Source organism: Haematobia irritans, chromosome 4 (genome assembly GCF_050003625.1).
Source record: "Haematobia irritans isolate KBUSLIRL chromosome 4, ASM5000362v1, whole genome shotgun sequence".
In the NCBI taxonomy this organism is placed as follows: domain Eukaryota; kingdom Metazoa; phylum Arthropoda; class Insecta; order Diptera; family Muscidae; genus Haematobia; species Haematobia irritans.
The window spans coordinates 185,333,566-185,361,373 of record NC_134400.1 but is presented as its reverse complement, the minus strand read 5'-3'; the positions used below and the strand labels follow the sequence as shown (position 1 = coordinate 185,361,373).

The following is a 27,808-nucleotide window of genomic DNA, read 5'->3' as shown; positions in this document are numbered from 1 at the left end:
CCGGTAGTTTCAAGCGAAACCCTAACCTCTCTCTCCGAGATGCCGCAAATAAGCTGGGTGTATCGTCTACAATCGTGCATCAAGCCAAAAAACGAGCCGGACTATCGACTTACAAGAAGGCAGTGACTCCAAATCGCGATGATAAACAAAATACGACGGCCAAAGCGCGATCCCGGAGGCTGTACACGACGATGCTGACGAAGTTTGACTGCGTGGTAATGGACGACGAAACCTACGTCAAAGTCGACTACAAGCAGCTTCCGGGACAGGAGTTTTATACGGCAAAATGAAGGGGAAAGGTAGCAGATATTTTCAAGCACATAAAACTGTCAAAGTTCGCAAAGAAATATCTGGTTTGGCAAGCCATCTGTACCTGTGGCTTGAAAAGCAGCATTTTCATAGCTTCCGGGACTGTCAACAAAGAAATTTACGTGAAAGAGTGTTTGAATAAACGTCTGCTGCCTTTCCTGAAGAAACACGGTTGTTCCGTACTGTTTTGGCCGGATTTGGCATCTTGCCATTACGGTAAAAAGGCCATGGAGTGGTACACCGCCAACAACGTGCAGGTGGTTCCCAAGGACAAGAACCCTCCCAACACGCCAGAGCTTCGCCCAATTGAGAAATACTGGGCTATTGTCAAGCGGAACCTAAAGAAGATAAAAAAACTGCTAAGGACGAGCAGCAGTTCAAGGCAAACTGGCTTTCTGCGGCGAAGAAGGTGGACAAGGTGGCTGTACAAAATCTGATGGCAGGTGTCAAGCGTGAGGCCCGGCAATTCGAAGTTGGAAAAGCGAAAGCCTAACTGCATATTTTCCCTGAATTTTATACTAATTGAACTTGAAAAAGAAATTTAATTTGATTTTTTAAATAAACGATTTCACCGATTTTCACGCGTTTTCCCTTGACCAAATTTTGACCGTATCACCCTTTAAAAAAATTTCATGTGAACCTGATGTATTTACCGACCTATTTATAAAAAATCCTCACAAATTCCCAAATCAAAAATTTCGTTCTAACGTATGGTAACCGAAATCGATGATGGTGTCATTATTCTGAAGAATACGATATTGCTATGGGTATGGTACAAATGCTCTTGATAAGCAGATTTTCACTTCAACTACATAATAGATTTTTGTTTTTTATAATTATATCGATACGCAAACATTTTCACTTGAAAATGTTGAATTGAAAATCCCAAATTTATGGGAGGGGAGCCTAGCCGGCCCAGAGAAATTTCTTAGATACGGCCAATGATCGGGGAATGGATTACATTGACGAGTTGAGAGTGATTTTAAAGAATACAAACTAATTCACCTTACTTTTTGTATGATTCAAATCGATGGTGGAGTATATCATTCGAGACTCAACCGGGCCACAACTCGGCTAGATTGTTTTATTCCCAATTTTTTCGTTATTACTATGGTTCCAAAATGTCAGGATAATTCCAATGCATTTGGCAGATAATGCCTTTGTCATACATACACACATATACATAATAATGTAGGGTATATAAATCTGGCAACCATGAGAGAAAAATGACAAAATACCAAAGGTCAATCAAACAGGGAATCTCTCCCCTATCATAAACCAGCATTAAAATCACTAGTGGACTAGAGCAGATTGATACGTTGACCGTTGACATTTCCTTGTATTAAAAATCAAATTTCCATATCAAGCAATTAATCAATAGTAATATTTTAAGATAATTATAGAATTGACAACATAAATTCGTTTATATAGCTAACAAAAAATTTGTTTTTCTTTTTCGTTTTTTTTTTCGAATAACTCTTTGTTTTGGGGGTATGGAATTGGGGGGTTGTTTTTATTTACAAAAGATTGTGTTTTTCTTTTTGTTATGTTTACTCACTCTCTTTCTTCGGCTGTTATCTATCAGCTTTTTCGGTTTTATGCTTCCGCTGCAGCTCTCTTTGTCGTTTTTAGGTTAAGTTCCGTTTTTACAGTTTTCTCTCTTTCTCACTGTGTCACACACACACACGCACCCTCTCTTCCCTTGTGAAAAGGGTTTTTCTTCTATCCGCCCCCTTTACCTTTTGTGGGGGCAAAAATAATTATACAAAATTCTTGAATTTAAATTTAAGCACAATTTTCGTTCATTCTTTGTATTTATTGTTGGTTACACTTTAAACTGTGAAGAATGAGTGGTATGGGGCCTTTTTTGTTTGCATCTATTTGCAAATCGAGTTGCTGGTGTTTTAAATTGGGGAAATATTTTTGGGTTTTGATCTTTTTTATATAATTATTTCTGTTGGATTTTTTTTCACTAAGCACACTAGATGTAATTTTATTAATTGATAACTTTATACATGGCAAGTGTGTGAATACAACAAAAATATTGAAGAAAGAAGTATTTGATGTCTCACAGTATTGTAGAATAATTATTTGAAAATTTTATTTTAAGGCGATATTGCTAAACAACAACTCCCAAGTATGAAATGTGCAAATTTGTGTCACCGAATAAGGTTTTACATGTAGAAAAATTTTAATTTTGCTGGCACCCGACAAATCTTCTTCGAACCACTACTTTAACCTATCTGCTAGCTTCTGCAATTGTATAGCACTCTTTGTACAACAATTTTGCTCACCTGCGCATTCATTTTCCCACTCTCTCATTTTTGATTGAAGTGTGCATGTGTGTGTTTGGGGGATTCTTTCAATTGTTTTTAACTAGCTCCACTTCTTTCTACAAATCAGCTGTCAACAAAGCAAGGTTCGATAACAGAAAGATTCTTTTATTTATCGCTCTCTATAAGTTATCGATTATATTTACATATTAAAAAAAAAAACAAATTAATTTAATTAAAATATTCTAAAATTTTAAAGCGAAATTTATACACTCTCTGGTTAAACACAAAAACATGCCTCAGTTTAAAAATATCCAATTGTTTCGGCATTTAGATGAATGTAATCCCCATTTAACCACTCTAATAAAACCAATTGGATTTTTTCGCAAAAACACATTCAATTAACCAAGCGCTAGATATGCAGATGCAGCAAAGTTTTAAAACCAACTAAACAGACATTTTATCAATCCAATTGGAAATACTCTTATAAGCTCATTTTTTCTCTTAGTACCTGCGCCCTGCCATAGAGACGTTTTTTACTTCTTTTTCGCTTGACATTTTTCTGAATGAATTTCGATATCATTTTCAAAAACGTTATCGTGATTTGGTATGTTTACCATAAATGAGTTGTAAACACTTGTACTTGGCATTTCGTTAAAGCCGGTACTAGTTCGCATTATCGCGGTTAAGTTTCTTTAAAAATTAATTAAAAAAATTCTTTGGAATTGTTTTTGATTTGAATCTTTCACGTTATAGTAAAATTAAAAACAAAATGTTATTTTTTTATTCCGCTCCTACAGATTTATTTTTGATTTGCTGATGATATATAACTTCTGTTTAAAAGTCAGTCCGATTTCCCTGAAGTCCTACAAAGTGTTATTGACGATATGTCAAGAATTTTATGTGACTGGATGTATACAAATGGTCTTTCTGTTAATACTGACAAAACTAAGGCGATTAGGTATACTAAAGGGCACCTTATACGGTCGGATAAACCCTGCGACACAACACGTTGCGGCGACAAATCCGATTGTATAAGGAGGTGTTCGGCTGTCGCGGGGACGTGTTGGCATAAAATCAAAACAACTTTGATTTTTTCTGGTTGTGTGGTACAAATCATTGAGTGTAAGGGGATGTTCGACAAACATTATCAAAGACAAATTTATTTTTACATTAAAAACAGGCATTTCTGCAATGAAATTAATGATGGATCGCCAATTCTGGTTGAAAATTAAAGATATATATAAATCTAAACCAGTATTGTGGCAAAAAGGTGAACAAATTCCACTTCCAATCAATGGGAAACCAGGCGACAAATATTTTAAATTCATCAAGTAATTTGTAATATATTAAATGTGGATTACTTCAGGAATCATTGTTTTGACACATATAGCAGGATTTTTTTTATTATTTTCTTCCATTTTGTCAGTAAAAAATGGTTTCACCCATAAATCTTCGTACAACTTCATTGTTTGTTTAGCAGTGTAAGGGCAAAACTTGAACGAACCTCTGTCGGAGTGTTTATCCGACCGTCTAAGGTCCGCTTAACCATGGGAATGAATCTGTAAATTTTGGGAATGTACCAAACGGTTTTTTGATCGCGTTAAGTGTCTTGGTGATGTCTTGGATTCTGACTTATCGTGGGTTCGATTCCTGCTTCGACCTAACACCAAAAAGTTTTTCAGCGGTGGATTATATTATTTTTTAGGTATATTTTAGAGTAGTTTTTGAAAGAGAGAAAGTACGTTTCATAAAGTGGTGTTATTTATATATATAGTTTTTAATATGTTTTAGGTTTATTTATTTATTTTTTTTTCTTTAATGTATATCTTTTTGTAATTATGCTTTTTTGTTGTTGTATAGGTTATATGTTTTGTTTTATTTAATTATATTTTTTTATACTTTATGTTATATTTTGTGGTTTCACTGCAATGTGGAACGCCGTTCGGACTCGGCTATAAAAAGGTGGTCACTTGTCATTGAGCTTAACATGGAATCGGGCAGCACTCAGTGATAAGAGAGAAGTTCACCAATGTGGTATCACAATGGACTGAAGAGTCTAAGTGAGCCTGATACATCGGGCTGCCACATAACCTAACCTAACCTACATTTCGTTAAAGACTATACGTTCATTTTTCTAATTCAGGAGTCAAATGTGTGATAAGTACTAAGTCTTATATAATTTATTTCAAATAATAATACATTATTTTGTTTTTCCTTTTCTTTTTGTTATTTTAAATGTTAATTTAATTTTTATGCTGCATGTATTGTCTCATCCCTAACGTTGTGTTAGCAGATGTTGAATAATTGCTATGAGTAGTTTTAAATACCTTATTTCATTTGATTAATTTTTATTTATTTATATTTTTTTATTTAGTTATGTATTATGTTATATCAATTATTTATTATTATTATTATTATTATTATTATTATTTTTTGAGTTTTTATTGAGTCTCATTATTAGCTTTCTATATTAGTAATGTTGTCTTACTCACGGAGTAGTCCTATATTCATGTTTTATTTTTATTTTGTATTGTTTCTTATTTCTAATTTTATACATTAATACATAATTAAATCCTGAAGCATTCAATGAAAAATTTGTAAAAGTGCCCGAAAGTCATCCTGTTGAAGTTGCTACGGAACAAATTATAGTACATAATTTTACATCTGTGTCCACTTTTGAGTTTTCTTGCGTGGAACCATTCTATGTCGCAAGGAGTTGTCTATCTGTAAAGTCAAACGCAATGGGTTTTGATTTAATTCATCCAAAGTTTATAAAAACTATTCTACAATACATATGTCCGTATATTACGCATCTTTTTAATGCAATATTAACTACTAGTCGATTTCCTAACGCGTGGAAGCATGCTAAAGTCATTCCGATACCCAAGTCCAACTCAGAATACCGTCCAATTTCTATTCTACCTTTCCTTTCAAAGGTTTTTGAAAGGATTATTAAGCATCAGATAAATGGGTATCTGGATGCACACAATCTTATGTCAAGTAGACAATCTGGGTTCCGCTCCAAACACAATTGCATAACTGCACTGATTGATGTCACCGATGAAATACGATCAAATCTAGATGGCGGAAATATTTCCTGTATAGTACTATTAGACCATTCCAAGGCTTTTGATTGTGTGGACCATCGTATATTATGCAACAAACTGAAAAACCACTTTAATTTTTCAAACACTGCAACGGCTCTCATTTCAAGCTATCTTTGTGGTCGAAAGCAGTCTGTCGTAGTTGGGAATAACGTTTCTACACCTTTACCTGTTAACCAAGGTGTCCCACAAGGATCTATTCTGGGACCATTGTTATTTTGCTTATACATAAACGAATTACCAAATATACTTAAATACAGCAATATTCAGATTTATGCAGATGATGTCCAAATTTATTTGAGTTGCGCCAAGTCACAGCTGCAGCAAGGCATAATAAAACTGAACGCGGATTTAAACAGTATTTACAACTGGACCCTACGTAACAAACTCCACATAAACCCAACCAAATCAAAATTCATTCTTTTCTCTGGTCGTACACAGGAACTAGATTGTGAATATCCAGTAAGAATCGGAGGTCAATGCATTGAGCAAGTATTTAAAGCCAAAAATCTAGGTATTGTTCTAAACAATACTCTAACCTGGAAAGATCACATCGTTTCAGCGACTGGGAAAATTTTCGGCATGCTGAGAACACTATATAAAGTCCAATTTTACACTCCACAGAACATTAGAGTCTTACTGGCAAAATCTTATCTTTTACCAGTGCTTTTATATGGTTGCGAACTATTCTGCAAGTGCGATTCAAGAAGCAGATCACGTCTAGAGACTGCATTTAACGCCATAACAAGATATGTATATGGACTAAAAAGATTTGAAAGCTGCTCTCTTTTCTCAAAAAATTTATGCGGTGTTACATTTAACGATTTACTGAATATCAGAACTCTTTTACTTTTGCATAAACTGCTGTATAATCGAAAACCTGAAAATTTATACAATAAACTTACTATCGGAAGATCAAACAGAAGATTAACTATTATACCTATTCGACATCGTCTTTTGATATCTGAATGGCATTTTTTCTATAACGCAATACGTCTATGGAACTCCCTTCCACCAAACATACAATTTATCGGCAACGCAATATCATTCAAACGAGCTTTATACAATCATTTTTAATTTTTATTATTATTTTAATACTTTTTTATTTTTTTAATATTTTTTTTGTGGTTAACTAATATGCTGTTTCATCGTAACTGTTGTCATTATGTAACTTAATTAATTAATTTTATGTAACTATAGTCATAATTTAATAACCGAGACATTTAACAATATTTTAACTTTGTAAATCACATGCTGTAATTATAAGATTTAAAATCTTGTTGTATGTGAAACTACTCAATTAATAAATACTAAAAAATACTAAAAAAAAAATTTATTTTTTTTTACATATTTTTTCGTAATTTTAATAATTTTTTCGTAATATTAATTTTTTTTGTTAATTGTTTTAATTATTGTGTATCTGTTTGTTTCAAAGTCTATTAGTCATTTATTAATACTATTTATGTTACTTTTTCTAGTTATTAAGCTCTTAATTTTTATAATTTATAATTGTTGCTATGGTTTTGTAGATTTGGAATCCGTATATGGCCTTGCGGCATGGATTCGTCAAGAGATAAATAAATAATGCAAAAGATTTCGCCGCAAACAGCGAGTCGATATTATGCGCTTTACAGACTATCAGTTATTCCGGAGGGAATGTCGGTGTTTGTAAAGAACCTTACAGTGTGTCGGATCGATATGACTTGTCGGCGATGACTAAATAATCGGTAAATGTGTTATCGATCCCATAAAAATGCAGCAGTACCGATTATGCCTTCGGACTTAACTTAAGGACACCTTATACGGTCGGATAAACCCTGCGACACAACACGTTGCGGCGACAAATCCGATAGTATAAAGTCGTGTTCGGCTGTCGCGGGGACGTGTTGGCATAAAATCAAAACAACTTTGATTTTTTCTGGTTGGGAGGTACAAATCATTGGGGGATGTTCGACAAACATTATCAAAGACAAATTTATTTTTACATTAAAAACAGGCATTTCTGCAATGAAATTAATGATGGATCGCCAATTCTGTTTGAAAATTAAAGAAATATATAAATCTAAATCAGTATTGTGGCAAAAACGAGGAAAATTCCACTTCCAATCAATGGAAAACCAGGCGACAAGTATTTTGAAATTCATCAAGTAATTTGTAATATATTAAATGTGGATTACTTCAGGAATCATTGTTTTGGCACATATACCAGGATTTTCTTCCATTTTTCCAGTGAAAAATGGTTTCACCCATAAATCTTCATACAACTTCATTGTTTGTTTATGCTTCTTCTTATTGATTCATGTAGTCATCACATTTGTTCTAGGGATCTATAGTAGAAACCAATAATCGATTTTGCGACTTTTCGATTATTGACTTTTAATCAAAAATCGATTTTCGATTATATTTACCAATCAAAATTCGAATATTCGATTCTTTATAATCGAATTTCATAGAAATAATGACTATACAAAATAATCAATTTTATGAAATCTATTTGTCTTTTTCGAGTTTTATCAACAATAGCTGGTATGAAATGACAAAAATTAGTGTTCTGGTCAAACGTGTTAATTTTTTTAATTTGTTTATTATATTTTTAAAAGGTTCAATATAAAATTTTTAACATGTACAAATCATTTCTCATTATATCCCAAAATAATGAAGTGTCGCCCGAAATTTGTGGCCATGTTTCATTCCTGGGGCCTGGGGGTATAAATTGAAGGATATTCAAATCACAAAGGATTCATTTCCAACACTTTCATATTTTATTTAATCAAATCAGAATTTTTATTCTTATTGGTAATAGAATTCCTTACATCTAGGCACATTTCAATTCAATTCAAACCAATGAATAAAACATTAAAATCGATTTGTGATAGTCAAAATTAAAAAAATAGTTGAAAATCCAAAATCTATATTTGATCGTCAAAATTAAAAATTAGTCGAAAATCTAAAATCGATTTTGCGATTATTTTTAAGTTGATAATCGATTTCGATTTTTTTAGATTTTCATGCCAATATTCGGATAATCGATTAATCGATTTTCGATTTATAGATCCCTAATTTGTTCGTGCAGTGTAAGGGCAAAACTTGAACGAACACACAACAAATAGACGAACCTCTGTCGGAGTGTTTATCCGACCGTCTAAGGTCCGCTTTATAATGTGCACAATATATGGGATATGTTCGACACGATCGCTATCGTCCGGAATAACTGATAGTCTGTAAAGCGCATTACTCGGTCTATTCAGAGTAGAACAAATAAAATGCGAACGGTTATGCGGTTAATAGCATGTATAGATTTAATTTTTTGTGATTCAGGTTTCAGAGTGTCCATATAAATATCTCCGGTTGCCCGATTGCAGCAAATATTGCCTCATAATCCACAATTGACCTCTTACCATTGCAAGATCTAGCGCATAACCTTGTAAAATCGTTATTTTGAAATGGAATTTTTTGTTACTGTAGATTTTTATTACTCAAAATATTTAAAGAATCCCGAAAAAAGGGATTCTTTAAATATTTGACACCTCCAATAAATAATGAATATTTCAGATTTACACGCGAAATTTAAGCCATTATGAGGTCATATTGACAACACCTCTGGCAAATGCTAATTGGAAAAACAAAGAGGTAAGTGGGAGGCATAGATGCAAATACACATCCATAACATTAAAGAATATACATATACTTATATTTTCAAAAAACAAAAAAAAAAAATACAGAAATGTTGATAATAGCTTCGTCAAATTATTGGCATTAATGGGTATCCATACTATATCCTATAAAACCTATATGTTACAAAAATTAATTGGAATTACTCTACCTTTGTAGCTGTATTTCTTCTTCGTCTCAAAACGACGATCCACTTTCCGTCTAGATTTTCTATAACTTTTAATGTTTGTCCATTATATGTGTCTTTCTATATTTGCACTGCACACTATTCACCGATTCTGTTTTAATAATAATATATATATTTTCCATCAATTTTATGTTTTTTTTTTTCTTTACATAAAAAAATAGAAAAGTAGCCCGGATAAATTTTGTTACGTCTTGATTTTTCGTAGCGATGGTAACATTTCGATGATAAATCGATTTTCGATTTCTTTATTTGTTTTGCTGCATACTGTCTTTCGTTTCTGCCATTGTTGTCAATACAGTGAAATAAAAAGAACCGCTATAATTTAGGCACATATTTGGAGCTTTGTGTGTTTTACGGTATAATAGTTATTTTTATCACATATAAACAACGAAAATCCAGTTTTCATTCTAATAAAATGTAGACGATTTTCAATTGAAATATTAAACTTAAAATCAAATTCAAAATGGGGTAAGTGACTTTCATCCTTGTACATTGCAAAATAACTTTCAAATATAGCGGAAAAGGAATTTTAGATTGGCTGTTAAGGTAAGTACTATGTTCGCTTTTCGCATTGAAAATTTCGCGGTTACTTTATTTAAACAGTTCAATATAAAGCAGATAGATTAACTAAATTGATGTACAGTTTCTTGTTCCTCTAGATTTCGGTAAGACTTTACAGGAATATATCTGTTTTCATCTATAATTTTGATTATTTTAGAAAAAGTAATCGCGAAAATAAAGGGATTTTCAACTCGAAAATCGAACATAGTACACACCTTTAGATGTAACCATCCAAGAAGCGACGGAAAAAATTAGTATTTTCTGGTTTTTAATACTCCATAGAATGGGAGTTTTAAAAACATTGCTGCCCTGTACTATTAATCTATCTGTTTTTGAGCATATAAATTAAGTCTATTCTTCTTGGTTCATGTATATGTGTACCGTGTTAATTTTCGTTAGGGTGACATTTTAAAACGATACCATATGAAATGCATAGGTTCTTCTACTAATGAAATATTAAATAGAGCTAGGTTATCGGTTGTTTACATATACTCCCATAAAATTAACTTTCTTAAACTGCATGCAACAGTAGTTTTCGAAAGAGATGCATAGCGGCCTTCCAGAACTGTGTTTAATTTTGTCTTATCTTTCCAATTTCGTATCCATTCGTTCTTGGGCAAAAAAAGGTTTCGACCTCTATCACGCGACCAACAAATAAATAGAATCAAATAAGACTATTGTGTATTGTCTTATTTGGTTCCATTTGTTTGCTAAGGAGAAACAAGAAGAGGAAATTTACATTTAGGTTAGAAATCTCAAAAAATAGAAGATTGTGGACATAAACCCCTTAGGCTCATCCAGCGGAGGTTATGCAATCATTGACTGAAATTGTCCTCATTGACAAATTAAAGATTTTAAATTCGATATTTATTATTGTCAATTATTTTTATTCTTGAGGGATTTTTCACTTTCTCCATTTGCCGGGCCTATAGGATTGGTTATTTAATAATAAATTAAAATAAACAAATAAGGAAAGTATAAAGTCGGGCGGGGCCGACTTTATTATGGTGATGTAAAGGGTGGTTAAAATTTCAAGGGCCGATGTTGATTTTGAATAAAACACAAACTATTTAGGAAATTATTGTAATTTTATTTTATTGTGATATATTGGTATTACTCAATTATGTATGGAACAAAATATCGGCCAAATGGGCGCCGCGACCTCGGTGGCACACCTTCATCCGATGGTCCAAATTTTCGATGACGCTGAGGCATAATGGAGGTTCTATGCCGTTAATGTGCCGAATGATCTCATCCTTTAGATCTTGAATTGTTGCTGGCTTATCGACGTACACCTTTTCTTTCAAATAACCCCAAAGAAAAAAGTCCAACGGTGTCAAATCACATGATCTTGGCGGCCAATTGACATCGCCATTACGTGAGATAACACGGCCATTGAATTTGTTGCGCAAAAGATCCATTGTTTCGTTAGCTGTGTGGCAAGTGGCACCGTCCTGCTGAAACCACATATCGTCCACATCCATATCTTCCAATTCGGGCCATAAAAAGTTCGTTATCATCTTACGATAGCGAACACCATTCACAGTAACTGCCTGACCGGCCTCATTTTGGAAAAAATACGGCCCGATGATGCCGCCAGCCCATAAACCGCACCAAACAGTCAATCTTTGTGGATGCATTGGTTTTTCGACAATCACTCTTGGATTCTCATTCGCCCAATTGCGGAAATTCTGTTTATTGACGAATCCACTGAGGTGAAAATGTAACTCATCACTGAAGATGATTTTCTTTGAAAATTGATCATCCACTGTTGCCATTTCTTGGAACCATTTAACACGTTGTTGGATTGTGTATCTCTCCATGGTTCAAATTGAGTATGTCTGAAATAGAGAAATGTCAAATAAAATTCGAAAAAACTTGGCGTTTAGGTGTGGTTCACATTCAACATCGGCCCTTACAATTTAACCACCCTTTATATAAAGGTTTTTGTTTTCAAATACATACATTTAAATCTGACTCAATCTGGACAAAATTTGTTAGACTTCTATAGAATCTACAGACTTTAAATTTATGTTGGCTCATGTCCTGGGGTGGAACACAATGTTAGTAAAACACATGTGAAACATTTAAATTTGAAGCAATTTATAGGCAACTTCGCGAAAGTGTATTTATGATTTATCGATCGATAGATGTGTGTTAGAAGTATAGGAAAATTTGTGTAATATTTACAATTTTTCGACTTAGCAGTGGCCATTTACAAAGAAAATGTGGATATTTTGCTCATTTTTTTGCCGAAATCAGAAAACGTATAGGGTGAGTGCAGCAAATGTGATATACCCATTTCTTTTTCGATGGCCATATTTTTTGTTTTTCTCCGAAGATTTTACCACATTCATGTTACTAGTGTTAGCCATCCACGGAACTATGAGCGAAAAATAAGAAACCCATAATTTCAGATATATTTACGAATTTATTAAAAGACATTAAGATTTTTTTGTAAAAAAATAAATGCAATATATGTATCGCAATCGCATACATTTTATGCTTATTTAGTACCCGCCAGTTATTTACAAACGAAAATTAATAAATTGAAAATATACCTTCACACAAAACGAAATGATTAAGAACCATAAAAAAATGTGAATTCTTTCAACTGGCACAAAGAAAGGGTTGCAAAAATCAAACTGATCTTTGATTGCTTCATTATCTGACAGCCATAATCTATTCAGCTTGGTTTAGTTATTCGTAAGTATATTAGATAGAGAATTACTCATTCCTCTTTTGAGGAATTCTGTTTACATGAGGTCTTTTGTTGTCAGGATTGCTCGGTGCTGGAATGGGTTGCCCTATTCTTTACGTATTTTCTCTCAATGTAATAATGTCTTTCGACTGAAACTTTATGAGTATTTTAATGCCTGATGTCTAAAAATCTTTCTTTTTTCGCTTGACTGACTATTTCATCGCTGTTCTTTAGTTTTTGTTGCTAACACGGGGTTATTTACTAGTTATTTATAATTTTTTTGTACTACTTGAATTATTATTTCAGTGTATTAGATTTGGGAAACTGGTTGTGATGTGTATTTATTTAGTTGTAAGGATTTTAATTTTAAAGTTTTTTTCTGTAGCCTATGGTTATGATCTATTACTGTGTTATACACTATATGGGCCACTAGGCCTTTGTATTATATTGAATGAATAAACAAAACAAACAAAACAAAACAAAAAGCTACTATACCACATTACCAGCCTGTACCATATTTGTTGCACTCACCCTATATGGGTGCTATATCTATATCTGAACCGATTTCAATAAAATTTGGCATGCATAGTTACAATGTTAATTTTACTCACTGTGCAAAATTTCACTTAAATCGAATTACAAATTTGACCTCTGTGGTCAATCGGACGAAAGATATATATATATATATGGGAGCTACATCTAAATCTGAACCGATTTCAATCAAATTTAGCACACTTGATAACCCTACTAATTGTACTCCTTGTGCGAAATTTCAAGCAAATCAGGATAAATATTAATTAATAAAGATGTCTGTCATTGCTAATGGTAGTTATCCTTATTTTCTGGAATAAGTATTGGTGGATATTATTTGAACCTTTAGCCATATTTTTATTTTTTATTTCTTAGTTTTATTTTTATTATTTGCTTTATTTTTGCTTATTTCGTTTGCACTTATATATTCTACACTTTTTCTAAAAATTCATTCATATTGTTATTTAATTAAATGGTAAATTTATTTTAGATTTTATATAATTAATTAGTTATAACAATATTTTTGCTTATTTGATTTGCATTTATATATCCTACACTTTTTTAAAAATGCAGTCATATTGTTCTTTAATTAAATAGTAAATTTATTTTAGATTTTATATAATTAATTAGTTATAGAGGCAATGCGCTATTATTGGCCTTTCTGGCTTATTGTATTGTCGTAATTAATAAAAAAAATAAAAAAATAAAACTCTGGCTTCTGGGGCAATATAAGCCCATATCGGGTGAAAGATATATAAGGGAGCTATATCTAAATCTGAAATTTAGCACACTTGACAACAGTACTAATTGTACTCCTTGTGCAAAATTTCAAGCAAATCAGGGTAAAACTCTAGCTTCTGTGTCCATATAAGGCCATATCGGACGAAAGCTTTATGGGAGCTATATCTAAATGTGAACCAATTTTGAATAAAATTTTGGACACTAGACTGTACTTCTTGTACAAAATTTCAAGTAAATCGGGGTAAAATGCTGGCTTCTTGGGCTATATAAGTGAATATCGGGCGAAAGATATATATGGGAGCTATATCTAATATATCTGAATCGAATATCTGAATATATATCTGAATCGAAAATCGACAATATACACAAAAAAATTCGCGAAAATTTTTCCAATTAAAATTTTAATTAAAAATTTAATTGATTCAAAAAATTTTTTAATTGAAACAAAAATCAATCACAAAAATAATTGTATCAATTAATTTTTTAATTGGATCAATTAACTTTTTAATTGACCTTCAATTAATTTTTTAATTGATACTATCATTTCTGTGATTGAAGACATTTCAATTAAAAATTAATTGGATCAATTAATTTCAGAAAAAAAAATTTTGTGTGTAGGTTTAAGAAGTCAATCCGGTCCACCGGTTTTGATCGGTCTAGTTACAAACATATGCATTAACTTATAATACCCTGTTCCACAGTGTATTTGAATTTTAGTGTACCTGTTGTTTATTCTTTTTTTCTGAGATCGCGAACTTTTCTAAATTGCCTAGTCGTCTTTTGACGTATGTATGTAGTTCTTTTAACGGTATGGAAAGCGGATTCAGCCCAACATAAAAATTTGATGTTGAACATTATTAAAGGTCTATATGTACGAGGTAATATTAATTTTTCTATTTCATGACATGTTGGCTCACTATTCTACATCACCACTTTTGGATCTTACCAAAGTTATAATGAGCGCCCTTTTTACTGAAACAACATTAGATCATACTGTACTCATTGATACAAGAAAAGTGTTAGCTTGTCCCTTATGAAAAAATAATATAAATCGTAAGCCCGATTGGTGCTGCACACATTATGCGTTAAAGCAATCGTATTTAGAAGGTCCAATAATATTAAAATAAAAATAGAATCTGTTTGCACTCATTGATGTGATGTTTCTGATTGCCTTTTATGGAGTGTCTATGGTACTATTATTGAAACGATAACCTCAAATCTCTCCCCTACCCATCATGGGCAAATAAAAAATACCGATTTTTATTTACGGATATATATAAATACTATTATTTATTTTATTAATTTACTTTAGTGGCTTATTGGTAAATTTTGCGGCAGTGCATTAGTTTTATAGAGCGTAAAGGCGTCATATATTTGGCAGAGCTCTGATAGACGGTATTCTTCCAAGCATACAATCCCTTGTAGATTCGGTGATTGTTTACGCGCACATGCCATGCAATGGACAACATGGCGTTTCTCTTGTTCTCTTATAAAGAGTATATTAAAGACTTCCACTTCACATTGACCACAGTAATGGGATGCCTCATTTTTGCCCCTTCCATGGAAACGGACCACAACCCCTTTGGATTTAACATATTCCAGAGTATGCATAACATTTTTCAATGTTTGTAGTAAACACGTACGGACCAGATCGAACAGTTTCGGATCGGAAACGCGAATATTTCGAGCAAGATTCCAGCTGAGATGTACCATTGGAACAATGCTCTTGAAATTTTGTAGCTTATTCCATTCGTAGCGTTCCACAGCCAGGGAATATTGGCGAGCAGTGAGGGGTCCAACATTCCATGCAATATTATTGCACCAACCAACCGATTGGACCCAGTGAACACAACCAGCATTGACCCAAACTAAATCTCCGGGGCGTTGTATAAATCGATATACGGGTATATTCTCCTTGTATAGATCATCCAAGACAGGCCACCAAGACCCATGTAAATAACTGATGTTGTTAATTTCACATAGATTGTGTATACCTCCCCAATAGGCATCGGGGACAGCGAACCACTCACAATCTCCAGGACCTATGTTGATATTAATTGAACAGAAATTGTTGTTCTCTTGATGTCCAGGAGTTCGACTTCCTGGCACTTTCATATATAATTGAACTGTATTCATACCCAAAATAACATGACCCACATGGGATAACATATTTGCAGCGGATATTACTCTACCAAATGCTGGTAGTTTTTGAAGTTCGGCCAGTTGAGGGCGCCACTTACGTTCATCGGACAAATCAACATTCGTGCCGAATCTTAGCATTTTATTGGCATTCTTGGGTTTCTTCTTCTTGCCACATATTGAGGCACTGCTCAATGAGTCTTTCGAATCGGAATCGGACATTGTCTGAACACCTTGAGATCCGCCTTTTTCGCGTTCTTCTTTTAAACTTTCCAGAAAACCTGAAGCCTGGTATTGGGCATATTTTGCAATAGTGGTATGAGATCTATGGGATATGCAGGCCCAAACACGCTTTGCTTGTGTAGAATCCCAATTTTCATCGGGCTGCTGATGAACTTGCGTCCTAACCTCAACGCTGTGGTCAGGATTGGCTTCGACTAATGTCTTGGTGGAGAATAAGCCCAAATCCAATTTCAAAGCACCAGCAAGTCCTCGTACAACGGCAATTGGATGTTTGAGACAAAATTCTTGCAGTTGGGGACTGAATGCATGCTTCTTATTCTCCAAATGAACAGAGGGTGTTGGTGGCAATAATTGTTCCCTGGTTAAACGTTGTGGTGGGCAATCTGGTGGATAGGGAGGAGCAGCATTATCACTTAGAATGGAACATGCCGGCGGTGGTTCGTCCAATGGTAAGCTCTTTACACGAGACATAATTTGTTTTGAATCCATTTTTATACTAAATCCAGACTTTATTTTCTCCTCATCCTCTTCATCGAATTCCCTTTGATTTTCCTCTTTGAGAATATCATTTATTTCGTTGACATTGAAGCCAGCCTCGTCCTTTATATCAACATCAAAATTACGAAATATATCGTCTGTTAAATTGGCAGATAGATCCTTTTGTGAGAGCAACTCATCGAGATCACTTTGGCCGGGGAAAGATTGTCTAGTAACATAGTTGTCATATTTCGAAGATAAAGACTCATCCGAATATCTCTGTGAACGGGATTCATTGGTTTCATTTTTCTGTTGTTGTCCTAGCATTTGAGACCTATCAATCGATGGTTTCTGTTCATTGCCCAACTGGCGAAGATGGCCCGCCTGTTCGGGTTCACTTTGCTTCTGTTGCATAAATTTCATGGTTTGCAATTGTTCTTGGCCTTTTGCTTTATCGGTGCTCTGAGCCCCTTCTCCATCCTTTAAACGTTTTACGGGTATACTATATGAAGGTGGTGGACCTTGGTTGGCTCCTTTACCCACTTTTCTTTTTGGTGCATTAGCATGCTGCTGCATTTGTTGTTGACGGGATGTCATTTCCTTCTCACTCTCTATTTCAAAATTCAAATATGTCCAATATGGATCTAAAATATATCTTGTTGTTTTTTTTTTTGCTGGAGTTAGCGATAAAAATAATTGTGATATGAATAAATAAATATTTTCTAAGAATGTCGCTTTTTGTTTGTTTTCTAATACTCCATTGATCGCTTATATTGCTCGTAGTCTCATTTATATAATAAATATAGGGCGGGAGGGCAGCATTTGTTCGAGTATAAAATATGAAGATTTTTTTCCAGGCAGCCCTCTACCACGGCTCTTGTCTTTAATATTAAATTGGTTTAGTACAATTATTGAACACAAATATCTTCTGCTTCTCCTCAGTGTTTTTTCTGTATAAAATGAAGACTTCTTAAAAATGGTTCATAATAATTGTCTTGGTAAATAGGGGGAAAAAATAAAAAAGTTAATTAGAAGTTACCCGTACGTACTATGATGATTATCGTTGTATGTGGCAGTGATTTACTCTCGTCCTCGTCTCCTTATATATACCTCCTTATTATCTACAAATTGGCAGACTTATCTAAACTCTCCAGTGTCAGCTTTTCCTTCTTAAGTAATAAGTCATACGATTGATCGGTATTATACTTTTTGTGAACTTCATAAAGATGTCTCTGTTGAAACCATCGACCAATTATTGTTCATGGTGGCTAAATGATGATAATTATGACGATGATAATATCTAAAATTAGTCTAAGGTTTCCAAAATCTCTGTGGGAGAAAGTCAAAATGTAAAAATATAATGAATATATAAAATTCTTATTTGTAAGAACTCCTCCGAAATGGGTTTCTTCCTACATATACATACATATGTATCGTATCTTGTCAAATGTTGAACACCACACAATGGTTACAGCACACACAATGCACACAATGTCTGGGAAAATAAATCGAGTAAAATGAATAAACTTCTGATATGAAAAACATTCACATTTCCTACTTTTTTACATAAATTCATGAAATATAATATGTTGTAAGACGATTAAACAATTATAAGATTTTTAGATTATAGCAACATTCTAAAGTAATTGGATTCTCTTGTCTGAAATCAATTCTTTATCGAAATTGCTTTTGTTTATGTCTTGTTTGTATACTACTTTCTGGACCTCCTTGATGATAATAATGTCGTTTCAATTCGATAGCTCAATTGACGTTGAAATCACAGGGTGATTTAAAAACAAATTCTATTTATTAGTACAGAGCTTTGGGGTAGTTTATAGGGCGTTCAGACGGGTGAGATTTATTGATATCACAGTGCGGTTTTAAAACAATTTTTCTTTTATTTATTTATTTCATTCAATATTTCAATATTTACAAAGGAATATTTGTCTCTGCGCCAATTCATAAACATAAATCTGTCCATAAAGCTCGATTAATAATTGTAAAATTAGATATAATGCATTTGGACGTTAATTGCCTGTTTCGGTATCAGGCTAACATGAAATATAATAAGCAACGAAGAGCCCGTCGTAAAACTAGGAAAAACACTACTAGTGTACGCGATGATGTACAGTGGGAGAAAAGATGATTCAATTTGTAAGAGGAAAAATTCCCAAATGTTTTCTCCATAAAGCTGAGTACTATGTTCAGTTTTCAAGCTGAAAATCAGCTTGTTTTCACGGTTACTTTTTTAAATTAATTAGTTCAGAAATATAAAATGATTCGCAATTAATTCCTGGTATATTTTCCATACACTATTTGACAAGACTTGATAAAAATATAATCGTCTCATATATATTTTTGTACTTTTAATTTAGTGTTTTGGTGAAAAAACCGAACATAGTACTCACCTTAAGGAGTTAGCATAAAGGGCCCAAAATTGAGTTATCTCTCCCAGCCAGATCTATACTAAAGGCTGTGGAAAGATTCATTCGCCCGAATCGAAACATGTACAGTCCAGGCGTGTATAGATTTGTATCTGGCGTTTTCTTTTCAATGACTCTATTAATCATGTTCCTTAATCTAAATCTGTCCATAAAGCTCGATTAATAATTGTAAAATTAGATATAATGCATTTGGACGTTAATTGCCTGTTTCGGTATCAGGCTAACATGAAATATAACATTTTGAAATTACTCAAAGTTTTCATTTAAATATAGGGATAAAACATATGTTTTTAAAGTAACGTTTCAAAACTCTCAAAGAGATACTTTTTCAATGGGGTTTTAAAAGCAGAAATTCCAGCAGTGTCGCTAAGAGTCTGTGGTAGTTCATTAAATTCATGAGGTCCAGCATATTCGATTCTCTGTTTTGTGAGTTCGGTTCTACATCGGGCTGACATCAAGTTACCATATTGTCTTGTACGCATATGGGAGACATCATTATTACGTTTGAAATTCAAGTATGGGTTATTGGCTCTCAAATTTTTAAACATAGCAACTGAAATGTGCTGTTTGTATATTCCTCTTATGGGGAGCACAGTTTTTGCATATTTTTTAAATAGCAGTGCTGCAGAATATTCCTTCGGTAAATTGTACACACATTTTAAAGTTTGATTTTGTGCTGACTGTAAGGATTTAATAGCATTACACTTTTTATATCCATAAATAGTAGTGGCGTAGACAAAATGACAGTGGATCTAAGCGTAATCTAGTAGTAGCTACGTATCCGTTGGTTGATAGTTTGCATTTGAATCCCTGTTGCCTTGGATACATTAGATTTTATCATCTCAATATGCTTGTCCCAAGAAAGATTGTATGACAAATAAACTCCCGGGTATTTTACTGTTTGCTGTTCCAAAATGAGGTTACTAGTATACCAGGGAAGTCTATGTTGACGTCGTTTAAAAAAAGAGATATTATAATGCATTATGTTTTTCAATTTACTTATAAAGACAGAGTAACAAACCTCAATACATTTATCTTTGAATAAATCCATCCAAACAGTTCCTTCAATTAATTGATTAATTAAATTAGCATTTGCAGCAGAGAAATTAAAACTAATATTATCATACGTACAAACTTTTGCAAAAACATAGAATTCAATTTTAAGAAAAATGGCAACATGATGCATTTCGGTGGAACTAATGGGATGAACACATTCATCAATAAAGAAATTTAAATTTTGAGATATAAATGACAGATCTAAGAGCTTTCCAAGTGAATTACTAAATCGATTAATTTGATGAAGAGCCAACAAAAATACTATTGAGAGTATTTTTTGTTGGCGAGTCAAGTAGGATAAATAACACCACCATCTAAAGAATCCATCCAAACAAGTTTAAATTAAAGTCACCAAGTATTAAGCAACCATCAGCATCATTATCAGAACCAAGGTTAGAAATATTGAACGTATGGGCATCATATAAAGACTGATGTGAATTAGGAGAAATATAAGATAAATTTGTACCACGCCAAGTTACTACAAAAAAGTATCACATGGGTGCAATTATTAGGTGCCTTTTTTAATAAATTTAGAACGACGCCAATAAGAGACCCTTCAAACAATCAGAAAAAGTGCATCTTAAGATAGTTGTAAACGAATCATTGTGGTCAAGTCAAACACGACTGCTTAGATGTTTATTAATTTGATTAAACATTTATAAATTCTTATAAATATAACATTTATTCCGCTATCACAACATATTTAACATAACTTTTTCATTAATAATAGAATGATGTTGATTTACAAGTGGCAAGTTACATGTTGCAGCGTCTATCAGCCAGTGTTTTTATTCTCGATGCAGGCAGCGTGTCTGTAAAATATCCTGAAAACAATCACTTTATTCCATTTTGAAAAATTGTTCACGAATATATCTTTTACATTTTTAAGACCGGTACTCTTCGCGTTCAAACTCCATACAAAACCAAAAAATGCGAAAAACTAGCGAAATTTTTTCCATTTGTGATACTTTGTTTTTTTCGAGTTGAAAAACTGACGTAAATCGATCAGTCAGTATTTTTATAACATGGCGCCATTTGCAATGTGAATTAAGAAATATTTTATTTATTAAACTGATTTTTGTGAATTTATAATGCAAAAGTGGATCGGATTATTTTTTAAAAATGTAATCTGGTTGATAAATTGATAAAACCAAGTATAACATGGAGTTGTATTTCCGTAATAAACTAGCAACCAACATCTAGCTGCTCGCTACTATATTGTAGAACATAAATAATGTATAAAACATTACATTTAAACACAAATGTTAACAAGATAAAAGCTTTATTCGGTATGCACCTCTAGCGAAATTTTCGGTAGCAAAAATTTATTTAAGTCTACAACAAAAAAACAGGGCTGTGTACACAAATTTTAAACCAGCTAATCGCTTTTAAAAATTGTTAATATATGTTCCAAATATTCCTCAAATAAATTGTTTATTATTTACAGACCTTTTAAAACTTTTACGCACACAATGATTGTAATAAATTGAATGTTTGCTGCCAAAATATGCTTTTGACAACCCTGTTATTTCCATTAAAGGTGCGTACCAGCTTACGAAATTGAACGCTACCGAAAATTTCGCATAATGCGCCGTCCAGATCATAAACTAATCCGGACGACAGTGCTCGTGTCGAACATATCCCAGATGTTGGCCACACTATAAGTTATGTCGATACTGCTGCTTGTTAATGTGATCGATAACACATTTGTCGATTATTTAGTCATCGCAGAGAATTTGTATCGATTTGCCACATCATATTATTCTCTACAATTACAGACCAGGATACACTTATTTTAAGGTAGAATTATAAAGCCAGCTGATTTAATTTTTTTTATTTTGACAGACACTTTCTGTCAGATGTGCTATAACTATACACACACACATACATATATATAAAAGCAACATCAAGTAATCTTGAATCTTGAATCTTGTTGGTGGTGCCTTTTTTAAATAAATTATTTGCAATTAAAAATTAGTTACGAAGAATTTGAAGAAGTAAAAAAGAAAACATGCGTAAGTGCTGCCTTTGTCGTAAGACAGATGATGGATTTTGTGGCCCCTTTTTCATAGTTCCATCAGATGAACAATTTTAGCATTGCTTCATCTAAGGAGTAAACAGCATTATGATTACTATTAAAGGCCAAACGCGTAAAGGGCTTTCTATTCAAATGATCTTTAATCAATAGCGGTTCCTTTGACCGTATATCATAGAGTAAATCATGTCCTGAATTTGTTCCTACATCCAAATGAAGACCATCCTTGAATTTCAAGGCTGAAACTGATGGAAATTCCTTGGCACCAGCTAATTTTATGGCCACATCTAAAGTGGACCATTTTGTTTTTGATCTTGGATCCCATGATACAACTGTACTCTCTTTACAGCCATTAGTAAACCATGTTCACTACTAATTTCACAGGCATTAAGGGTTGCAGCTTCAGACTCATATGGTTGTAGAAATTGGCCACGCTCCAAATTCAAATGATAGATTTTCTACAAACAAAAACAATAGACATTAAATTATTGCCCTTTTAATAATTATGGTAAACACAAACCTTTGAGGTTCCCACTATGAATAAATCACATAATGGTTTATTATATTTCATATCTCGTCGGAATCTGGGAATGTTGTCCATGTGCTGCATGTATTTCCACATAACGATCACATTGTAGAAAACCATTTTGCTATAGTCATCGCTAATCACCCCAAATGCTGTAACTTCATAACCAAATCACAGTTCAAACTTTATGGACAAATTGTTAACTTCATTTTACTGGTTGTTTACAAAAATTAGGCCTTATTTATTTATTTGAAACACCAATACATACATATGAATATGACAGATGGTGTACTTCAAAGCGCACAGGGTTGCATGAAGAAAGTTGTTTTTGTTTTTTTAACACTACCTTTAAATAGGTGTATCCTGATTACAGACATTCCGTCTGGACGGCGCATAACTTCATCTTCAACATTTTATGTTTGCTGTGTGTAGTTTTCTTTATTGAACAGCTGTTTCAACAGCTGAGCTACAATAACAAATGAGTTCTAAAGGTGTACTAAAATAAAATTGTTATGAACTTACTGCCGTCGACGTAATGTACAAATTATTGCAAATAACTGGACGAGGAAGTTCAAGAGGTCACAAAGGATATGGGATAAAAGCGACCCACAAATCTCCCATTCGATGGGCATCACAGTTGTGTACGATCAAGTGAATTTTCATTGAAAAATTTAGATGACACAAATTTTTGTTACAGCAACTGCATATAAACCCACAGAAGTGGAACAGGGAAAATTGGAAAGGAAGTATGTCTCGCCTAACATGAAGGGCAAATGTAAGCCAGCCACATATCGCATGCTATTACCCCCGCCAAATGTCACAGGCAGTCTTCACTTGGGTCATACATTAATGGCCACCATACAAGATGTAATAAGCCGGCAGAAACGTCAAATGGGTTATGATGTTCTTTGGATACCTGGTACTGATCATGCTGGCATTGCAACACAGGTTGTTGTTGAAAAGAAGCTACTTAAAGAAAGAGGAGTTTCCCGTCATCAAATTGGAAGAGAAGAGTTTTTAAAAGAGGTGTGGAAATGGAAACAGGAAAAGGGTGCAGGCATAGTCGATGACCTTATGAAATTGGGATGTACACTGTCATGGGATAGAGAGTATTTTACCATGGATGAGGCAAGTTTGCAATAAAGTTAGGTGACTTATAGAAATTTTTGAATTTGGTTCTTTGTTCTTCCACAACAGCGCCAAGCCTATGCCGTTAATGAAGCTTTTATACGTCTCTTTGATGAGGGTCTTATTCAACGCAAAGAATCTCTAGTCAATTGGTCTTGTGCCTTACAATCTGCCATATCCGATATTGAAGTCGAGACTATTGATTTGAAGGGACCCACTGAGTTACCTGTTCCTGGCTACGATAAAAACATTACTTTTGGCCGCATTTACGACATTAACTATAAAGTAATGAATGCTGGTAACCATGAGTACATCAAGGTATCGACTACACGACCTGAAACTCTTTTGGGTGATGTTGCTGTAGCAGTTAATCCTACTGATGAACGATACCAGAAATATCGCAATATGCCAGAAGTTCTTCTATGGCACCCATTCCGAGAGGAACCAATACCGTTGGTATTTGATGTTACAGTTGAACCAGAATTTGGAACTGGAGCTGTTAAGATAACTCCAGCTCATGATCGCAACGATTTCGATATAGCCCGGCGTCACTTATTAAAACCATTGCAAGTGTTTTCCGAAAAAGGCCTCATAAAGGATGAATTCAATGTTTTTGCAAACTCTCCTAGGTTCGAGGCACGGGAACAGATTTTACAGAAATTAGCAGAAATGCAACTTTTACAAGGTGTTCACGATCATGCTATGCAATTGCCTATATGTTCACGCTCCAAAGATGTTATAGAATATATGTTGCGTGAACAATGGTTTTTGCACTGTCAGTCGATGGCTGATGAGGCTCTTGCCGAAGTTCTAAGTGGTCGCCTACAAATAGTTCCACCTAATTTCGAAATAGAATGGCAAAGGTGGTTGGAGAATTGTCATGATTGGTGCATATCCAGGCAATTATGGTGGGGCCATCAAATACCGGCTTACAAAGCCACAAACTCCAACAATGGGGAAACCATATGGGTGGCTGCCCATACTGAACAAGAAGCTTTGCTAAAGTCCGAAGAACAATTGCAAACCAGCAATATTAAACTTACACGTGATTCAGATGTTCTCGATACTTGGTTTTCATCAGCGTTATTGCCATTTTCCGCATCAAATTGGCCTTCGGAAAACTACAAACAGCATTATCCATTGGATTTAATGGAGACTGGGCATGATATTCTATTCTTTTGGGTAGCACGTATGGTAATGTTGGGTTTGAAACTTACAGGATCAGCACCATTCAAGAAGATTCTTTTGAATGGCATAGTTTGTGATGCCCACGGGCGGAAAATGTCTAAAAGTTTGGGTAATGTGGTAACACCACAACAAGTGGTAAAGGGGGCATCGTTGGAGGTAAGTTCTATTACTAAATTTGATAAAGTTGCTATTAATTTTATATATGTTGTGCATTTAGTCCTTACAACAAGATCTACATTCGGCCCATAAGGCAGGTGTGCTAAGCGAAGAGGAAGTGAAAAAATCTCTTAAAGGTCTGCAACGAATGTTTCCCCAAGGTATACAAGAATGTGGAACTGATTCCTTAAGATTTACGCTATGTAGCCATAACATTAAAAATCATTTCATAAATTTCGATGTCAATGAATGCTATACCAACAAATTGTTTTTGAATAAAATTTGGCAAGCCACTAGATTCACATTGGGATCAGCAGAACGTCTAAATATGCCATTGCATGAAATCGAAACAATGAATCAAGTTCCTTTAACCAAATGGGATCTATGGATTTTGAGTAGAATGGCCGATACATTGAGAATATGCAATGAAAATTTTGAAAATTATAATTTCCATGTGGCCACAGGAGCCCTAAAGAATTTCCTCTACAATAATCTATGCGATGTTTATGTGGAAACTTGCAAGCGTAATATTAATTTACAAAAACCCGAGGGATATATCCATTGTGCTACCCTAGCTACAGTTTTGAGTTGGTGCTTACAAGCGATGTGGCCATTCACACCATTTGTCACAGAAGAATTATTGAAACATTTACCCTGCAACATAGACATAGATCTGAATAAGTATCACAATGTGGAATTGGAGAAGGAGATATCTCAGATATTGGATATATGCCAACAAATAAGACAATTGAAAAGTAGGAACACTATAAGTAAAAAACACGATCCTCATTTGTATTTATATGGTCATAGTAATAATGCTTGTGAAGTTTTGCGACCCTATCTCAATGAAATTCAAGCTCTAACCTTAACCACCGACATACACTTACATACAATTGAAGAGAAGACTAAGCAGCAGGATCAATTGAAAGTATTCTCTACAGCAGGTCATCTCTGTAGTTTCGGTAAGCATAGGAATGTAAATGCAAACCATTTTTCATTGTATTGAAATTATTTTCATTTATAGGTATTAGCACCAATGATTCATATAAAATTCAAAAGGATACATCAGCTTCTGTTCAAAACCTAAATGAACAAAAGTTACAAAAACTTCAGACAGATTTGCAACGATATAGAATGCGTATGGAAAATGAAGGTTTTCGTAGATCTGCAAGTCAAGATGTTCAACAAAAACATGCGGAAAAGGTGGGTTCCATATCTTATTATATTTGTATATCTATTCATATTAAAATAATCCTCGAAAAAAAACATTTCAGATTCAACAATTGGAGGTCGAAATCGAAAAAATTAAATCTTTAAGAAGTTGATAAGAACGCAATGGAAATGGAACAAATATAAATGTAATTCACATTTTTACGTTAGAAATCAAATAAATTTGGCTTTTATTTTTGAATAATGTGTGTTGACCTACGTAGATATACCAACTCCCGGAATTGTAAGACTTTCATGTTCGCAAATGACATTTTCTTTTAGCCGTAGTTTTTCGTCGGGGATTTAAGAAAGTGATATCAATTCCTGTCTGGATCGTTTTACTAGAGTGGTCTTCTATTGTCTAACAGTGAATGCTTTGAAAAGCAGGGCTTTAGTATTTAGGTCATCTAGAGGTTCGTTTGCATCACCAAGTATTTTCCTGGGTGATGAGGAGATACAAATTGTGGTTAGGCATCGTTGCTTGGGTGTTATCTTGATCTGATCTGATCTTTCTTTTCAATATCATATTGGTTCTATCAATATCAAGTCTTCCACTGTTGAACGGGTAAAGATCACGCTTGCCACAGTTGGTAGAATTCTACGAAAAATGGAATTTTTACTGTTTGGTAGATTGATAGAATTCTTGAGGGTTTGATAGATTTTTCCAAAATATTCCTCTCCAACTAAGAGGTACTTCACAAACATTCTATATAATTAAAATTTTGACAAAATTTTCTATTTAAATAAAATTTTGACACAATTTTCTATAGAGTATTCATGAGTATTTTGATTACAACAACTATGATGATCAATTGTTGCGAAATACTATTTCGTGTGTTGATTTCTCGCATATATACTTAACCTCCGATGTTGATGTACAGCTGCGTGTGTTTATGTCTGGAATTGATACAATCCATACTGCTTTTCCTAAAAGAAGAGTAAAGTTTTCCAATAACAGTCGTGACGACTGGATTAAGTCTCCCCTTGTACGCTACCATCAGTCATTGGCTGATATAGCTTACAAAGCCTTTCTTCGTGACAGGAATCAGGAGAATTGGTCAAGTTATTGTAGGGCCAGAAATCGTGCCAAAAATGTCAACAGAAGATTAAAGAGGAATTGTCATG

At 33.7% G+C, this 27,808-nt stretch overlaps 5 protein-coding genes across 13 annotated transcripts in view; 2 read left to right on the top strand and 3 right to left on the bottom strand.

The window, feature by feature from the left end:
- Positions 1-9,769, bottom strand: part of LOC142235042 (translational regulator orb2-like) — a 136,089-nt gene extending 126,320 nt beyond the window's left edge. For 2 of the 5 annotated variants that reach the window (XM_075306258.1, XM_075306260.1), the window contains exon 1: positions 9,513-9,768. The gene's annotated coding sequence lies outside the window, so the exon portion shown is untranslated. Of the gene's footprint in view, positions 1-1,867; positions 2,561-9,512 lie in introns of those variants that run through there. The other 3 variants (XM_075306262.1, XM_075306261.1, XM_075306259.1) reach the window with 3 other exon arrangements.
- Positions 8,906-27,808, top strand: part of QIL1 (MICOS complex subunit MIC13 homolog QIL1) — an 82,183-nt gene continuing 63,280 nt past the window's right edge. The window contains exon 1 of the mRNA XM_075306271.1: positions 8,906-8,924. The gene's annotated coding sequence lies outside the window, so the exon portion shown is untranslated. The remainder of the gene's footprint in view (positions 8,925-27,808) is intronic.
- On the bottom strand, positions 15,340-18,670 carry Utx (Utx histone demethylase). 5 transcript variants are annotated; one of them, XM_075306268.1, is made up of 4 exons: positions 18,500-18,670; positions 18,368-18,436; positions 17,981-18,270; positions 15,340-17,910 (listed from the first exon to the last, which is right to left on the bottom strand). In XM_075306268.1, exon 4 carries the CDS (start codon positions 17,536-17,538, stop codon positions 15,391-15,393), a length of 2,148 nt encoding a protein of 715 aa, XP_075162383.1. In that variant the 5' UTR covers positions 17,539-17,910; positions 17,981-18,270; positions 18,368-18,436; positions 18,500-18,670; the 3' UTR covers positions 15,340-15,390. The 5 variants fall into 5 exon arrangements, with proteins under 5 accessions (XP_075162383.1, XP_075162381.1, XP_075162384.1 ...); XM_075306266.1 differs by having other exon boundaries at positions 15,340-17,891; XM_075306269.1 differs by having other exon boundaries at positions 15,340-17,891; positions 17,987-18,270.
- LOC142235048 (nucleolar protein 10-like) lies at positions 22,601-23,274 on the bottom strand. The gene is made up of 2 exons (XM_075306273.1): positions 22,997-23,274; positions 22,601-22,934 (listed from the first exon to the last, which is right to left on the bottom strand). The coding sequence occupies exons 1-2, from the start codon at positions 23,120-23,122 to the stop codon at positions 22,764-22,766; spliced, it is 297 nt and encodes a 98-aa protein (XP_075162388.1). The 5' UTR covers positions 23,123-23,274; the 3' UTR covers positions 22,601-22,763.
- On the top strand, positions 23,482-26,888 carry ValRS-m (Valyl-tRNA synthetase, mitochondrial). Its single transcript, XM_075306263.1, has 6 exons — positions 23,482-23,643; positions 23,700-24,130; positions 24,200-25,474; positions 25,536-26,436; positions 26,499-26,677; positions 26,749-26,888. The coding sequence occupies exons 1-6, from the start codon at positions 23,538-23,540 to the stop codon at positions 26,797-26,799; spliced, it is 2,943 nt and encodes a 980-aa protein (XP_075162378.1). The 5' UTR covers positions 23,482-23,537; the 3' UTR covers positions 26,800-26,888.

What these genes read in the sequence shown, in the direction of transcription:
- Utx (XM_075306268.1), bottom strand. Translation starts at nt 17,538, where the DNA reads ATGACATCCCGTCAACAACAAATGCAGCAGCATGCTAATGCACCAAAA.
- LOC142235048 (XM_075306273.1), bottom strand. Translation starts at nt 23,122, where the DNA reads ATGGTTTTCTACAATGTGATCGTTATGTGGAAATACATGCAGCACATG. An exon ending in TCATAGTGGGAACCTCAAAG is followed by an intron (nt 22,935 to 22,996) that starts GTTTGTGTTTAC and finishes TTTTGTTTGTAG; the next exon opens with AAAATCTATCATTTGAATTT.
- ValRS-m (XM_075306263.1), top strand. Translation starts at nt 23,538, where the DNA reads ATGTACAAATTATTGCAAATAACTGGACGAGGAAGTTCAAGAGGTCAC. An exon ending in TCGATGGGCATCACAGTTGT is followed by an intron (nt 23,644 to 23,699) that starts GTACGATCAAGT and finishes TTTTTGTTACAG; the next exon opens with CAACTGCATATAAACCCACA. An exon ending in AGTATTTTACCATGGATGAG is followed by an intron (nt 24,131 to 24,199) that starts GCAAGTTTGCAA and finishes CTTCCACAACAG; the next exon opens with CGCCAAGCCTATGCCGTTAA.